General features: G+C 39.1%; 2 protein-coding genes across 2 annotated transcripts; one reads left to right on the forward strand and one right to left on the reverse strand.

Annotated features, from left to right (window-relative positions):
- Window positions 1–885: 885 nt before the first annotated feature.
- On the reverse strand, window positions 886–5,883 carry LOC139464238 (kielin/chordin-like protein). The gene is made up of 5 exons (XM_071245760.1): window positions 5,783–5,883; window positions 5,188–5,337; window positions 3,500–3,643; window positions 2,100–2,234; window positions 886–1,100 (listed from the first exon to the last, which is right to left on the reverse strand). Exons 1-5 carry the CDS (start codon window positions 5,835–5,837, stop codon window positions 973–975), a joined length of 612 nt encoding a protein of 203 aa, XP_071101861.1. The 5' UTR covers window positions 5,838–5,883; the 3' UTR covers window positions 886–972.
- Window positions 5,884–17,417: 11,534 nt separating this feature from the next.
- LOC139465110 (puff II/9-1 protein-like) lies at window positions 17,418–18,037 on the forward strand. Its single transcript, XM_071246800.1, has 2 exons — window positions 17,418–17,615; window positions 17,807–18,037. Exons 1-2 carry the CDS (start codon window positions 17,418–17,420, stop codon window positions 18,035–18,037), a joined length of 429 nt encoding a protein of 142 aa, XP_071102901.1.
- The last annotated feature ends 494 nt before the right edge of the window (window positions 18,038–18,531 follow it).

An 18,531-nucleotide genomic window follows, 5' to 3' on the forward strand; every position in this document is an offset into this window, starting at 1 on the left:
AAACAAACATATTTCACGAGCGCCTTGGATGAAGGCCTTGTATACTAATACACTGCCAGGCAAAAGAAAGTATTCGTGAGAGAATATAGGCGATTTATATTTGCACTTTAATTTCTATTATTCACAATTTTGGCAGTTATAGTTCACGTGAAATACAGATATGTCACTCCCTTGTGCTTTAAACCCTTCATCTTGTGTTTGCATTATGTTATTATTCTAATAGTATATGTTCTGTTCCTTCTTCTCCGTCTCTCTTAACGGGATCGAACCATGCGCTTTAATACCAAGGGAGACAACCCCTAAACACTGTCGCACGGAGTACCAAAAAATAAAATAGCTACCGTCCTGAAGCTGTCGCTGAAGATACAGAACAGAAAGTATACACACATGTTTGATGGAGGCTAAACCAATCTCAGTAAAATCAGATCTAAGTTCTGACGTGACCCGTAATGGGATGTCCTCAGATCTTTGTTCAACGATAGCGAGAACTAAGATCTGATTTTAATGAGATTGGAGGCTAAACATAAAACAAGAAGGAAACTGTTATTCCGTGGTGATGTAATTCACACGGGTATCATAGTTGTGTTTTGGACCTTAAGTTTCATTATTTCGGCGACTGTGTTCATCCTAGTAAAGCTTTGATAACATCTGTAATCTTTTCGTCAAATACAGTTTTCAATTTATGTTGATTTAAATCCATTCAATAAAGATGTTGTATTGGTGACGTATTGAGAAAATGAATTAAAGTACATATGTATTCAGGCCACGTGTTACTCTATGTCTTCCAGCCTTGCTGTGACTCGATGACTATCTTTAATAACTAGGTTACCTGATATCCTCATCAGATTGACGTTGCTATATATAAAGACTTTGTACATCGAGCTGAATGTAATGTTTTAAATCAGTTTTATTGTCATCAAATGAAGTGTTTTATTTTTGTTAAAACATTGTCTTCACCCGGTCTCGTGTCTTTTATCGACCCAGCTCACACATCCAGTAAGAACCGCATTTCCATCCACCCCCGGTACACGTGCACTCCTGGCAAGATTCAACGTAATTCTCGCCATCGCTGTACACCTTCCCGTCGTGTTTACACGTTTCTGAAATATAGGCGTACATTCAAATTTGTTTTATCATTGCAGCAAATTCTGCTGCTTCAATGTTATAAGAAAGGGATGTACTGTACAGTAGTCTCATTGTGTATGGACACACCGTGACAGACAGACAAATAGACAGATGATTTATCACCCCAATAAAATACAGCAATATTCACATACATGTACAACATAAAGAAATTGAGGATAAGTATCATGTTTTATTTGAAAAAAAAAGAAGTTATTGTTGCGAAATGTTTACCAAATGTTACTCGTCATGTAAGCCTTGTAAATATTTTACAGTCTTAGCAGCAAATTAAATTTTACAACTGTTGCTATTTACTCAAAACAGGTATTGAACGTGTAACGTTGTAGGTCGGTTGAGTTATGGCCTTTGTAGGAACTTTTATGTACGCTTCAGAAATTTACTTCTCTACTCTTCACAGCTGGAAGCTGAAGTTATTGCATTGTATTTGTACTATTGACCATCGGCAGTGTTGCAGTCTTAAAATAATTTCTCCCAGAACACAGGACTGGCTACTTGAAAATCTTGTATGTCTGTGTGTCTGTCCCGGCGTGTTAGAGAAGTGAGATGTGACACTGTTAGTCACAGAGACATTTTACGGACCAATCAACGTCGACATAAGGGAAAGGGGCAGGGTAAGGGAGATAACTCGTATTACCTAAATACCAAAGCCACCGCAAGTTGTAATGGACATGAAGTCAACCTTTTCCTTTGAAAAGATTTAGGAAGGCTTTCCTGAATTTCACGCAAACTCGATCATAATCACCTGGACTGGCAAACGTAACATCGAGGTTGTTTGTAACTTGCATTCTGGTTGGTACATTAGGTGTTGTAGCGTAGCCAATCAAATTGGAAAATGAAAATCAAGGGCGGGTAATTTGCAATCGTAGGAAACACAGGGGTGGATCCAGGGGTTAGTGTAGGTTCAGGGAAATGGGAGCCCGGGAGATATGGAGGAGGATCTACCCCTTCATGCTTACGTTTGGATGTTTGGCGTTTTCCGCAGGGTAGAGAAAGACATCTGGGCCCGGTGTCCTCACAAACACAATAGTGGCACCCGGTAGAGAATGTGTCCCCAAGGGCGTGGCTCACTCCAGCATACTCACACGTGCTGCCTGGAAAATATAAAGGTGGAGTGAATGATAGATGCTCACATGCTTTAACAAGAGTAATACTGACGTTCCTCACCTCTCTAGTGTATGGTGATATTTGTCCCACCTTCTGGTATTCGTGTGTATGTATATATGCATGCATTTTGGAGTTTGAACCTAGTTCTTTTTATATAAAATTCTGCGTGCGTGCGTGCGTGCGTGCGTGCGTGCGTGCGTGCGTGCATGCATGCATGTATGTATGTATGTATGTATGTATGTATGTATGTATGTATACCGTTGACATATATGGAATCCATACCGGTATTATATATACAGCACAGGTCTCCCCAGAACTTATAAAACGATCGCGTGTATTTGTACCCGGCTGGTGTCATACATTCAGCTTGCTGTCCTCGCTGGCAATGCTAATTAAGCCCCGCCCCTCGTTACCGCTTTTAAGATTCCTTTGGGTTGTAACAAATACAGACCTCAAACTACGTACTTTTTTTTATTAAGCACAATAGCGCAAAGCTTTTGCTTTCGCACATTTTTTTCTCGGCCAGCGTAATTCGCCATCATACTGGCTACATAATGAAGTAAGGAAACTGTATTTCTATTTTTCAAGTCACTTGCACTTTAAACCCCATTTCACCTCATCTCAACTCATCGCATCCCAATAATGCAACATAAGCCCCGCCCATTCTCTTATCAGCCAATCAGCAAACAGTAGTCCGCTATTTTCGGTTCATGGAAATCAAATGCCACGAAATCACTTGCAATTTATTTATTAAAAACCCTTGCGCAAAATGCGAAAGCTGTGTAATCTTTACGTCTACAGTAAACTACGGTTATAACGAACTCAAAGGGACCACTAATTTTAGTTCGTAATGACCGTAGTTCGTTATAAGGATATACACAGCATTTCTGCAACAAATGGCCGGGACTAAAAAACAAGTTCGTTATATCGTTAAGTTCGTTATAAGCGTGTTCGTTATAAACGCAGTTTACTGTATTTAACTATGAGTTCTCTGCACAACATGGCGCGTCAGTAGACTGTCAGCGGAAAAGGATTTAGGTCGGATATATTAGCACTTTCACAGGTATGGCACTGACAGACCAAGGGTATCATAACCAGCGGATCCTGGCACAATGAAAGGACGCAACTCTGGAGAGAGAATCACTGTTCTTTAGACCACTCAGACATCCCCCCTCCCCCCCCACCCCCCCACCCCCTCCACACACACACACATACGTACGCACGCACGCCTCCCGCCCTTTAACTCCTGTACCTCTCTTGCCGAGTTGTTGACCACAGAACATAGCAGTACAGAGGGGTCCCCACTTGTCACACATGCAGGTGTTGCACCCGTCACTGAAGGTGTCGCCCACGTGATAGGTGACGCCGTTTTGTACACACGTCGATGCCTCAACAGCTGAAGGATGAACATGATTCTTTTAAAAAACCTAACATCAAGCAATGACCATATTCTGTTCAGTTTACTAAAACAAAATGCTAGGTAGCTCAAGATCTGTTTTATTGTTGAGGACATAAAGAGACATACACCTACATAGTCACACACATGAGCATATACATGTATATCCGCACATCGTCCATGTGTATATCACCCTTGTTCAGTTTAGGATCCAATACTGTAAGATTAATTATTATACCATATTTGTCCCGCAATTATGGAAGCCTTGCGTTGACGGATATCAAATATGCAATGCATAACCATGTGACATCCTTAACTTATATACTTGTGAAAATTCTAAGTTCAACAACCAGGGTATGTTTATATAGCTTGTAATGAATCACACATTTCTTCACTCTTAGGAATTCATTTCTCTCTACCGTGTAATGTCCAATGTATGGAGTACACGCAACCTCGACCTGGTAAATAAGATAGAGAATGTGGTTTCAGTGTAGAATACTATTTTTATCAAAAGCACATTTTTAACTGGTTCACGAAAGTCGAAATCTCGATATCGCGAGAACGTGAGAATGTCCAATACAGCATTTCAAAATTTGTTCAGAAAGATTATCCAGTTAATCATTTATTTTCAGGTGTAAATACGTATTTCAGTTGTACCATACATTCCTATATTGCGTTCGCTCGTCACGTCTAAGGCCCGGGTTCGATTCCCAACATGGGAAAATGTGTGAAGTCCATTTCTGGTGTCCCCAGCCGTGATATTTCTGGAAAATTGCTCAAAGCTGCGTAAAGCCTTACTCACTGCCTCCTACATTTAACCTACCCTCCAGTGTATACTATTGAGACCAACATCCCTCATCAGCCTTATATTTCAGTGATAATTGGGAAGCGTTGGTAACATATGTTGTCTGTTCCTTTTCATGACCCGCCCGTCCCTAAAATTGCCAAACATTTCTCAACCCAAAATGTCGTTCTAGACCGACTGTGGAGTATTTTGCACACGCTATGACATTGAGAGTGAGTCAGATTCACATGGGATCTGACACGTTGTCACCATGGATTCCAATCGTTCCTTCACCCCCCTCCCCCCGGGGGCGTGGTCACGGGAGGTCACGTAGTGCATTAGAATTATCCATACTTACACAGATTCAGGAACAAAATCACCCCTCTCCAACCAGTCAGCTATAAAGTTACAATGATGTTAACTGGTTTGATTATAACCTGACTTCATACATGTTTGTACCCCATCACAACATATACAAAACATAACATACCAGAGCCTAATGAAGCTTTAATAGTTTCACATAAACGCCAGGGCCTACTTGCACAAAGCCATCTTAGCGCTAAGCTTATCGTAACTCCCATACTTTAACATAGGCTCACAATAGTCGTAGCGCTAAGATCGCTTTGTGCAAGTAAGCCCCGGTAATCAAATTAACAACCCCAACCTCCAAAATCGTAATTCTTATAATTACTTCAAATGTTATCAGAAATAAATGATATACGATCAAGGACGAGGTGTACTGAAATCTATTCTGACATACCCCTCTCCTCGCGTTTCCCCAGGGTACACAAGACGCCTTTGCGACATACGGGTCCTGTCACTTCACAGGAGCAGAGGTCACAGTTGCCCTCAGAGTACATTTGACCAACGTTGTAGGTGTGCCCAGAGCTCTGGCACTTCATCGTCGTCTCTTCCGAAAACACTTATAATTAGTTCATGTGACATATTTTGTAGATCCAACCCATTCTTTCTTTTTTCGTAGTTTAGCATTATCTACCTCAGCTACGTAAATGCCAAATGCTATACAACACCACTGTAGTGTCTTTATATTGACAGCCTACGTTAAATATTAGATATATGATTGGCATTTCTCAGAAGTTGACGGATGACAAAGTAGACACAATTTATGGATATCAACAGTCAATAAAGAAGTTGTCCATCAATTGTGTCTACTTTGAAAATTTGAGATCCGAGACATAAGATCGTTTCTAGGAACGAGGCTCCATTGGAACGTGTTAAATTGTCGGATCATTTGATTTTAATGCATATCATATGTTGTAAAAAGATTAAGCAGTCCGAGAAAATAGAATCGGAATTGAGTACTTCGGATACAATGTATATCAAAATGACCTCACCTGGAGTTGTTGAGCCGATGCATATGGCAAGCATTATGACAGTTACCTTCGCCATGTTGAAACAAAGGTTCGTAAGAAAGATAAGATAAAACCTGTGTATACCTTGTCGACGGTGCCACTTTGACCTCGTGTCATACATGTATATTATCTTATCACTGAATTTGGTTTATTTGTTTGTAGGACATTTAGGACACAAACGTTACTGTTAGCTTTGGTTCATAGCTTGGTGAAGGTTCACTCTGTAACGGACACCTTATATGATTTTGTTTGTTTGTTTGTTGTTTAACGCCGCACTCAGCAATATTCCAGCTATATGACAGCGGTCTGTAAATAATCGAGTCTGGACCAGACAATCCAGTGATTGACATCATGAGCATCGATCCACGAAATTGAGATACGATGACCACCCAATCCCGTTAGTCGCCTCTTACGACAAGCACAGTCGCCATTTATGGCAAGCTTGGGTTGCTGAAGACTTATTCTACCCCGGATCTTCACGGGCCACACCTTATATGAACAAGTAGAGATTGCTACAGCGCATCAATTGTTCCCCGCCATATAATGTCATATGCAGAGGAAGGAAGTGTAAGCTATGGGAGGAGAGGATTGGTGTAAAGTTCAAACTGGTCGTTATTAATGTAGTTATCTTTGGAAATCACAATAAAAGAAACATCGTCTTTAAATGGTCAGCACAAGGAAAACTAAGGCAAGAAAACACATAACTTGGCAGAACTTGGTATGTACAGGCAGAACTTGGTAATACTATAAACCCACTATTAGCATCAATAATAAAAAAAATTGACAAGTCCTATATAGATAACACAACAAATTTCATTCTTAAACATGCTTTTGCAGCAAATATTAATCTTTCTGGTAAAGAAAATGTTGTCTGGGTTAAATAATAAACACAAAGAAATGTCATTAATCCACTAGTCCAAATGTAATAATATGTTCACGCATTCATTAAGGGATTCCGATGTATCCAACAGCAAGTTAAGAGCATACAGGTTGGTCATCAATACATATTGAAAATTATCTTACATATTGTAAAAACAAAGATCATTGGTCCATTTCTCCAAACTTTGTTTAAGTAATCACAAGCTAACAATTGAAACTGGTAGATATACAAAAACACCAACCCCATTAGAACAACGTCTATGTGGAACATGTGATGTCTTAGAAGATGAGCAACAGTATGCACTGTATTGTATAAAATACAATCAAGATAGTAAATCACAAATAATCCTAAATCATGACCTAAAATGTGGTACACTCTATGAAAAGAAACAATTCTTAATAATTTTCAACAACAATTTCCAATATCTTTTATCATTTCTACAAGTATAAACAAAATCCTTGTATGTACATACTGTTCAAAGCGGCGTTAAACCCAATTCACTCGCTTATCTTGTGTACGGTTCCGTTTGGTTAACGGAGTTTCTGTTATTATTTCCGGTTTAGATTTGAGTTCTGTTTAGAAGAATGTTACTATGTTCAATCCACACATCGTGAATATATCATACAACTGTATTATCTTTTAGGAAAATAATAGTAAAACAACAGACTACCCTGTTGATTGCCAATGTATACTGAGGCAAACACACACGGGTGTATAATTTCTGCCGAAAGTTAGAAAACTGTCAAAAAAACCCAAGCAGACGCAGTGGACAGTGAACTACTTGAAACAATCCTGTGCTCAACTATGCACAGCAAGCACCATACATGTGATTATGAAGACAACTAATTACAAATGTTTCATATCAAACCCCTTGCTTTACATATGTTGTTCATTGAATAAAGTCATACTCGACAGAAGCCTGGTATTTAAACGTGTTGAACAATACGTTGCAATAGCAGTGTGAACGGAGAAAGACCGAGTGCTCGTTACATGCTTGACCTGCATCATTCCTCCCTGCAACCGTTCTTGCTGGCTGCCTGAATAACATACGATATATTGCAAAGGTAGTGCGCAATAGAGCCATTAGGGTAAGGGAGATAATCACTCACTCTCAGTGATACAGCTTGGATAGGATACGATGTGCAGCATTGCAAGGTCAGTGCGTGGTACAGCTCTATACCACGCCTATAGCTAAAGGAGATAATCGTTCAATGCGCAAGTTTATTCTTACAAAATAAAGACCGGTTTACTTTAGCGAAAGGAGATATATTTCCCCTAAACATTTATATCTCTTTTAAAAACACAATGAACAAATTGCATCGATTATCTACATTACGAAACATGGACGACGTCACAGAATGTGACAGGCGATTGATTAAAACAGGTCCGGATTAAGTCATCATTTCATTTTAATAACTCCGATTTTTAGAGAAACCAAAATGACGCTCTCCATCAGTCAAAAACAAACTCACCCTTACACTGTTGTTTAATGCCACACTCGGTATGTAAATAATCGAATTTGGACCAGAAAATCCAGTGATTGATATCATGAGCATAGATCCACAGTTATTGACCACAATTCGGGCAAAATCATGTTTATGGACTCAAAAAGGTGATGTTGACACCGGCCGTTCGCCTCGCCTTTTCATGGGTCAATAAATAGAAATTATTATACGAGCCTGTGTGTCATACTGATTTTACGAAACCCCTTTAACAATTTTTGTACCTCCTGAACAAGAGTGAGATTCGAAAAATCAGCATGACATTTCGAATTTCCCTTCAGAAAAATGCACTGATCACGACCGCTGTCCAAAAAACCACAATTTCTCGAACAACGTCTAAAAGCTTCAGCAATGACGTCATTTCCGGTGTGGTCATTCCCACGTTACGTCACAAAAAGGTTCGAAAGACGTCAACAATGCCGTTTGGATGACTGAAACAATACACTGTGCGCGATAAGTGATATTTGCACTAGTGCACAAACGATACTAATGAGATCGGTTATTTCTAACCCGGTGGGTAATAAAACATGATATTGCTGTTAAAAATAGACAATAATTGATAAATAAGTTCAAAAGCCTACTCAAGTTGATAGTCCAATAATGTGGTTTACGGATATGTGAATGAAATCAAGTGTTATCGCGATCGGGTGTGTGACATCGTGACGAATGAAATGAACGAACAATTGTTTGGAGGAATGGCAAAGCGACTGATTACTACGTGTTTTGTCTTGTGTAATTGCAGGTATTGTATTCATAATGGGGTTATAAAGGAAGATGAAATGGGCAAAATAGTTGCATTTGTAAGGCCCTGGAATCATTTTCTAAATCAAATATATGCTCTGGCATCTGTAAACGAAACGGGGGCACGGGTGGCCCAGTCGTCTAAGGCGCCGCGATTCGCTGTGCAGAGTTGCGTCCCTTGGGCACGCCAGAAACCTATGATTGTGGGTTCGAATCCCAGTTCGCCCCGATTATGTTTCTAGGTTTGTCAGCACCATACCCGTGTTCGTGGGTTTCACCGAAGTGGTAAACGTCAGAGACCTGCATCACTTCGGGCTTTCCTCCCACATTAAGCTGACACGCCGTGATATGACTGGAATACTGTTAAAAGCGGCGTTAAACCCAACTCACTCACTCACTCACTGTAAACGAGACAAATGATGTACATGCCAGTTCGTTCCCTGAACGGAAGAGCAAGACATTTTGGACAGGGCTCTCTACTCTGCTGTCTGGGAGCATGGACGAATACATGTGAACTATCACGCAGATTCAATAACATTTCTTACTGAGCTTTGAACAGATTGGTCGAGTTGTACTCAAGCAGACGGATCAGACGGTTGACATGCAACTGGAATTCAGTCAGTCATGTCTTTCAGAATGTATTGCAGGGATTATGACATCGGAATGTGTTTTTTATACTTATTAATGAAGCAATCCACAGAAAGTCATTGCACAACTTGTAAAGTCTGTAAATGGTGTTATTATGATTTTGTGGAAGATGAATGTCACAATGGAGTCTTTATCAAGATTTAATATATTATTTATTTTGTGCAGCTGAAGAAAACAACCCAAATGTTAATATGTGCGAAGAGGAGAATTTTTACACTATTTTCATATATTTATTATTTGTCTTCTTCCCTCTTTCGCTATCTACACTTTCTTTTTCTTTCGTTGTTGAATCAAGGAGTAACTGTTTCCTGCGAGTCATCTGACTTCTATCTAAATTACCCACCTCTCACATCAAATACATATATTTGTTTATATATATATATATATATATATATATATATATATATATATATATATATATATATATATATATATATATATATATATATATATATATATATATATATAGTGCCTCATAGGCATATGGCTCCACTCATGCACTTCATGCACTTTATATTTTATGTGCATTAATTTTAGATTGTACATGTGCGTGTGACACTTTAAGTGAATAAACAGTTACTATAACACTTTACTATTACTTTGAACTGCCATTTAAGACTTAGAGATTAATCTTTGGTTCTACGGTGTGCTCTAATGTAGCTACCACAAAATGTGCCACCAATTTTCACGGGTGCATCATTTTGCAATACCATTTAGTTATGTCTAAGAATAATTCCTTAATGTCTATGAGTCTGAACTTCATTTATTATTGTATCCTTCATTTCGAGATAAATATCTTTTATCTTAACGTATTTGATCTGCAAATCTGGATAATAAAGAAGACTGTTTCATTTTATCAAATTATTAAATTAAAAGTGACTGATAACGATCAGGAAAACTGATATAAAAAGGGTATGATTGTATTTTATTTAATTATTCAACTTTAGTACACGTCTTGTGGTTTATATGTCCATTATCTAATTAATGTGAAATTGTTTTTTTTATAAGATGTAGGTGTCTCGTAGGTCAATGTTTGTCGGACGCATTTTACATTCGCTTTCTATGTATTTCATTCTGTACCACGTGTGACACGTCTTCTTCTTCTTCTTCATGAGGGTTCATTCGCAGGACGGTCACCTTTGTGCCGTCCAAACTGGGACGTCGTGTGGTTCTCTGACTCTAAAGTCATGCCATCTAACGTCTCAGTGGATCAAGCTCGTTGTGTGGGACATCGGGTTCTAGAACTGTACGTAAGCTTGATCACTCTGTCCTCACCTGGGTCGAAGACTTAAGCATAGATAAAGCGGACCCCTCCTTTATTGTGGCACGACAGTGACAACAGTGACCTTGTGTCTTTCTTTACGTGTGATACTTCATGTGAACCGGATAACTCCGTGTGCCCCAACTGCTGTGCGGATGTGTCAGATGAAGTATATTTAGTTTAGACTGCTGAGTAAAAACCCAGGATGACAGGGATACGACTGCTGATACAGTGAAGAGGGAGATGCAAGGGTGAGTGAGTGTGTTGGGTTTAATGCTGCTTTTAACAGCAGTCCATCACGGCGTGTCAGCTTCATATGGGAGGAAAGCCCGAAGTGATGCAGGTCTCAGAAGTTTACCACTTCGGTGAAACCCATGAGCACGGGTATGGTGCTGACAAACCTAGGGACGCAACTCTGCACAGCGAATCGCGGCGCCTTAGACGACAGGGCCACCCGTGCGCCCGGGGAGATGTAAGAACTACCAACAAGAACTATTACTAATCCAACAAGGCCAAATCAAAGGCTTCAGGTTAGGAAGGAGTGGTGGTCGGACAGGCTCTCTGAGCTATGGAATGACGTGTGATGTTAATAAACCTGGTTGAAATGTAAGGAACCACGACAAAAAAAACATTTCAAAAGAGCTGGAAGAAGTACGGTCTTAGACATTTTAGTATTGATGAAAATAATAACCATGTATCCTTTGGAGAGGTTCAAACGTATCACATATTAATATAAAACATAGTTTTAAAGAAAAAAAGACAAAACGAGTGTTGATATATTTGATATCAAAAGGCACGAGGGTGAGATTTTATTTATCATCCAACATCATTCTTCCAACTTTTTCAGTTTGTAGAAAGTAATAAGCAGTGTCATAAGTGTAAAAAGTACTGCTAACAGCTTCAGTAGTAGGGCCATTAGTGATGTCATTTGATTGTGACGTCATGGTAACCGATGATGTCACAATGGTCTGCAAAGCATTGTGATGCAATTGCATTGCAGCAATATCTACAATGTAGATATCGCTTGATCTCACCCAACATCTAACAGCTCAAGAAAATTGAGTTGTGCCTGTCACTATTCTCGCTGCCTCAAGCTGTAGTAATTCTAATATATTAGCATTATAAGAAGAGCAACTGTCCCAGACAACTGAGGCATGTTCTAGAGTCGGTCTGACAAAAACTACATATATTCCAGCCAAGTTTGATCTACAAAACCGATATTTAAGTTTTCTCATCGATGAAACCATTATTTGTGCACTTGAAAGAATATTATTGATATGATCATTCCACTTTGTGTCTTGTGATAATGTAACACCAAGATGCTTGTGACAGTCTATCTTTTCTATACATGTGTCATTGAAAACTATTGATGGTATTTTATCTGGGGCTTTATGCACGAAGAATATATACTTGGTTTTGCTGGGATTGAATTGTACAAGCCACGTTTGTGCCCACTGATGTAGTTTGCATAGATCATTATTTATGGAATTTTCAATATGCTTGATATCTGGAGATGATATGCCAATGCTAGTATCATCTGCGAACAAACGTGTCAAATTTCTCATTTCATAGAATATATCATAAATATAAAATAATGGACCAAGGACTGACCCCTGAGGGACGCCAGCGTGTAGGATTTGTTCACAGGACAGACAACCGTTCACATTTACTTTTTGGCGTCTGTTTGTGAGATTCCTCTTGAACCATTTAAGCTGTTTTTCACTAATACCACGTTGTCTTAACTGTGTTATAATATAAACCCTTATGCCACACTCGCCGGTCTACAACGCCGTCTTCTGCAGTTTCGCTGTCCTGGCTGATAACAAAGGGTCAATCAGAGTAGCCGAGGTTTGTGTAATACGTGTGGGTTGTTTAATGAGATTACGTCGATCTTTACTCACCATTATATCGTGAATGTGGTGTACATTGTTATTCAACAAATATTCGTTAAGGTCGCCAACTGGTATTACATTTGATGAAATGTCCAGAGCTGTTTCTATTGAATGATCAAGATAATCCCAATATGATGTAGGGGTGTTGGCCGGGCGATAAGTAACACACAATAGCAAACTCTCTTGAGGCAGATATATTTGGAACCAGATTATTTCATAATTGTGTAATTCAGTGAATCACGAAAATAGACCTCAAGGCCACTCCCAAAACAATCTCTATCCCTTCTAACTGGGGAACAGTAACTATCTATCAGTAGATCCGATGATTTTACAGATGCATCTAAATGTTTTTTATTGAAACATAGGAAATCAAATTCAGAAATATCTTTAGCGATTTTGTTTAATTTGTGTCTCAGACTTCTAATGTTTAAATGAAATATTGTGAGTTCATTATTACCTGTGCTAGAATGAACTGGACCGGGATTTAGTTCGATGTCTCCAGACACTATGATTAGCAATACTAAAATTACAACCACGCTTGTTGGTTTACACTCCGCTTGAACTATACATAAATTCGGATAGAATACTGAACAATTAATAAATATTAGCATCTGTTCATGGATACTTTGGAGAATATTAATAAAGAAAACACAAAGAGGGCATTTATACGTTTTCCTGCTTTTAAGGTAAGAAGGACTGCATTTGCTATGAAACGAACCTATCGAAGCTCTGTATGACATCATATCGGTCATGAGTTGAGTTTGGAAATATCGAAGACAAGTACTAAGAGCGAGGATAAATCGAGTCGGTGGTTTCGCTACATTGTAGAAAACACTGACATTGTGTGTTAAGCAGCAGGTACGGGAAGTGTTTCGTGAATGAGGTGCGTGAGGTAATAGGGGTAATTGGTTGAATATAAAACCACGATGCACGAGTAAAGACGGTGTGTACAATTTATGATATATATACAGTAGCAGACAAACTAAATGAAATAATGACTGAATAAAGTGCAGTGATAAACATACATATAATAAGCATTAGGACTAAACGTGCCCATAAATGCAATGATGTGCGAGATACAAGCTGATGTAGTGGAGTGCAGTACACTGTGCTATCAAGCCATGTTGTATGGGCACTGGCAGTTTGTGTTGTGGTCAACAAATATAAATGTGTTAGAAAAAATGACATGAGTAATATAAAAGAAAGATTTAGAGGTGTATCTCATATTGAGTGCACAGAGCTCGAGAGTATAATTAAACATACCATTGCAACTTTCGAGTCTCATAAGCAAAATTAATTGTATATGAATGTGAGATCTCAGAGTTTGTTTTGTTCTCGATATGAGTTTTAATTATGTAATATTTTTCTATGTCAGTTGAGTTTTTTTCAATCATGAATCGTTTTCCACCTTTTTCAAGCAATGATTCTCCCATCAAGGGTCCAAACTGAATACAATGAAGTGGCCTTGTTTAGATTAAGAAGTTTTCTCACCAAGTCATGCTGATACTTTGTAAGGATATCCAGCCCTGATATTCTAAACACCAAAATGTGCTTTTGCATACTAAAAAAGCGAAATGTAAATATAAATGTAAAATGTTGAATAATATAAACATTTAATGTTACACTCTTTTATGATGTAAAGTTGATGTTTTATTAAATACATATGCATCATACGCATATTTTCTTCCGACAAGTACATGTAATCTCTCATAATTCCGTGTGTATTTATGTATGATTTATGTTTGTGGAGGTGAGATTCAAACACAATATATGTCTGTCTATGGATTTCTGTGTTAATTTAAATATCAATACACATGTCCTCTGTATGCTGGCTGTATTCATGTATTTCGGTGCGTAATATATTGCTTTCGTTGCATACATCGAATTTCACCTCACGCCACTGCCTTGAGACTATTGTATAGTGGCGGCCTGTACATAATCGGCAAACCAGTTGTCAAACACTTGTCATGGTACGTTGCACCTGTGGCTATAAAGTAAGGTAATGTAGGTATTGAAGAGTTATTCTGACATTCTTGGCCTTTCTGATAATGCTATAGTCGGGAAGTAAATTGGCTGCATTCACTATCATAGTAGGTTATCTCGATACAAAAGCACCCGTGGAGATCCGGGTCAGGTCTAAAGTAATCCATGCTTGTCGAAAGTGGCGACTTACGGGATCGGGTGGTCAGGCTCGCTGACTTGGTTGATACATATCATCGTTTCCCAACTGCGTAGATTGACCACCGTCATATAGCTGGAATATTGCTGAGTGCGGCGTTAAACAATAAGCAAACCAAAGCATACAAAAGCATGTAGAAATTTATATCACATCCTGATGTTCAACACTGGTCACGGTTCTTTTGCGTTCTGGAATGATGACTATTGTATCATTACTTCTGAGTGGTCAGTTGGTCGGTTGGTCGGTTGGTCAGTTGGTCAGGCTCCTTAAAGTGATTGATATCATGAACATCCCACGGGGAACGATGACACACAATCCAACCGACTCATTCAGTACTCTTGACACCGGATGAAAACTTTAACTTTGCAAAGTTAGTGAGTGAGTTTGGTTTTCCGCCGCTTTTAGCAATATTCCAGCAATATCACGGCGGAGGATACCAGAAGTGGGCTTCACACATTGTACCCATGTCAGGAATCGAACCCGGATCTTCGGCGTGACGAGAGAACGCTGTAACCACTAGGCTACCCGACCGCCCCTTTGCAAAATGTATAAGGTTGTTATTTTGAAACAAATGTGTGTGTGTAAATTCAGACATCAATTAACGTAAATGTATGAACATTATGGATGTATGTAAATGGGACATTTACATCAGTTGCTTGGGCGTTTAAATGTCTGAATTTGTAAAGGCGTGACCACTCAGTTCAAGAGAACAACTAGCCCGCTCATCTGTCGAAACAGACTCCATTGGGCTCAAAAGACGAAACAGCGATTACAGTTGTATGAATGGACAACCGAACGCCAGTGATGGCACCAGGTGTTCACGAAAAGGGAAAATGCAAGTCCTGCCCTACCGGTATCACCTGCCTCTCAATTTGCATAAAAAGTAAAACTTTATGACCATGTAGTTCGTAAGATCCCACCCACTCTCTCTTCAAATCATACAACAGAGAATCTCATGTCCTGAATGGGTTAGGTTGCCCACAGAATGACCACTAATAACCTCGTCTAGCGAATGAGAAGATTTAACCATTTATCCCTTGCATTAGCACAACCGTCACTTATTTGAATTATTACTTACGTGGACACTCTTCCTGCTTTAGGGTCTCGACACTCTCTACCACAGACGCATGTACGATAGTCTTCCTCAAGCTTAGTCACTCTGTTATCAATTGAGATCCTCGGCAATGTTCTAATTCCTGATAAAATAATGAGTGGACATTGACCTTTACACAGAAACGGAACAAGTCTTCTGCGTTCGCTTCACAATATAATCTACAACACATTGTACATCCAGTACCATACATTATCTTCAAATCTAAGACATACTTAAACACAAAATATACACCGTCAATGCGAGAGAATAATCAGTCTCGATTATCTGATTACATCCATAGGACGATAAGGCACAATTATATGAAAGTATCAACGAAAATCTGTGATGACAGTTTAGTTTAGTTTTTGACATTTTCGTTTCACTTTTCTGCGATTCAATATCTTCTTTACACATGATTTGTCACATATTTGTAAGACAAATCGTGTTAATTTGCAAAAGGTAACGACAAAAGTAAGTGAAATATCAAAATATGGAAAAACAGACTCCATGTCCCTTATGGGCCACCGTACCCAGTCATTAAGTTTCTGATGAACCATGCACTGCATAAATAGGATCGCAGAATGTGACCAAACTTCCCCGACGATGCTGCCACTACACACATGGCGAGAAGTGAACACGACGCCATGTTGGAATTTGATAACATGTCTCAGATAATATTTCACTTGACAAGTTAGTAAACTCAGATTGATTACAGATTACTAGGTGTAATTGACATGTGCTTGTCTTTGGTTGTCGATAATGCACAATTAACTGGGAGATTTACGTTAACCAGTTCATGAACAAAGTTAACCAGTGCTTGGGTAAAGTTAACTAGCACATGATAATTGTTAACCAGTGCTTGTGCAACGTTACCAGTGCTTCAGTGAAGTTAACCACAGCTTGAGTGAAGTTAACCACAGCTTGAGTGAAATTAACCAGTGCTTGAATGAAGTTAACCAGTGCTTGAGTGAAGTTAACCACTGCTTGAGTGAAGTTAACAAGTGCTTGAGTGAAGTTAACCGGTGCTTGAGTGAAGTTAACCAGTGCTTCAGTGAAGTTAATGAGTGCTTGAGTGAAGTTAACCAGTTCTTGAGTGAAGTTAACTGTGCTTAAGTGAAGTTATCCAGTGCACGTGCAACGTTACCAGTGCTTGAGTGAAGTTAACCAGTTCTTGAATGAAATTAATTGGTGCTTGAGTGAAGTTAACCAGTGCTTGAGTGAAGTGAACAGTGCTTGAGTGAAGTTATCCAGAGCACGTGCTATGTTACCAGTGCTTGAGTGAAGTTACCCAGTGCTTGAGTGAAGTTAACAGGTGCTTGAGTGAAGTTAACCAGTGCTTGAGTGAAGTTAACCAGAGCTTGAGTGAAATTAACCAGTACATGAACACAGTTAAACAAGTACACGAACACTGTTAACAGTACATGAAGAAAGTAAAGCAGTTCATGAACACAGTTAACCAGTGCATGAACACAGCTAACCCATGCATGAAGAAAGTAAAGCTGTATATGAACACAGTTAACCAGTGCATGAAGAAAGTAAAGCAGTTCATGAACACAGTTAACCAGTGCACGAAGAAAGTAAAGCAGTTCATGAACACCTTTAACCAGTGCACGAAGAAAGTAAAGCTGTTCATGAACACAGTTAACCAGTTCATTTAAGAAAGTAGAGCAGTTCATGAACACAGTTAACCAGTGCATGAACACAGTTAACCAGTGCATGAACACAGTTAACCAGTGCATGAACACAGTTAACCAGTGCATGAATACAGTTAACCAGTGCATGAAGAAAGTAAAGCTGTTCATGAACACAGCTCATGAACACAGTTAAACAGTGCATGAACACAGTTAACCAGTGCATGAACACAGTTAACCAGTGCATGAAGAAAGTAAAGCAGTTCATGAACACAGTTAACCAGTGCACGAAGAAAGTAAAGCAGTTCATGAACACAGTTATCCAGTGCATGAAGAAAGTAGAGCAGTTCATGAACACAGTTAACCAGTGCATGAAGAAAGTAAAGCTGTCCATGAACACAGTTAACTAGTGCACGAAGAAAGTAAAGCAGTTCATGAACACAGATAACCAGTGCATGAAGAAAGTAAAGCCGTTCATGAACACAGTTAACCAGTGCATGAAGAAAGTAAAGCAGTTCATGAACACAGTTAACCAGTTCATGAAGAAAGTAGAGCAGTTCATGAACACAGTTAACCAGTACATGAAGAAAGTAATGCAGTTCATGAACACAGTTAACCAGTGCACGAAGAAAGTAGAGCAGTTCATGAACACAGTTAACCAGTGCATGGAGAAAATAAAGCAGTACATGAACACAGTTAACCAGTGCATGTAGAAAATAAAGCAGTACATGAACGCAGTTAACCAGTGCATGAACAGAGTTAACCAGTTAACCAGGCAATGGTGAAGTTAACCAGTAGATAAGGAAAGCTATCCAGTGCACGCGTAACGTTCATCACTGCAAGAATAAGTACTCCCGTTCATGAGCAACAGTAAACATTGCCTCAGTAAAAGTGAACGGATTAA

The sequence above is a fragment of the Haliotis cracherodii genome, unplaced genomic scaffold, assembly GCF_022045235.1.
Source record: "Haliotis cracherodii isolate W230 unplaced genomic scaffold, xgHalCrac1.p SCAF_17, whole genome shotgun sequence".
Classification (NCBI taxonomy): domain Eukaryota; kingdom Metazoa; phylum Mollusca; class Gastropoda; order Lepetellida; family Haliotidae; genus Haliotis; species Haliotis cracherodii.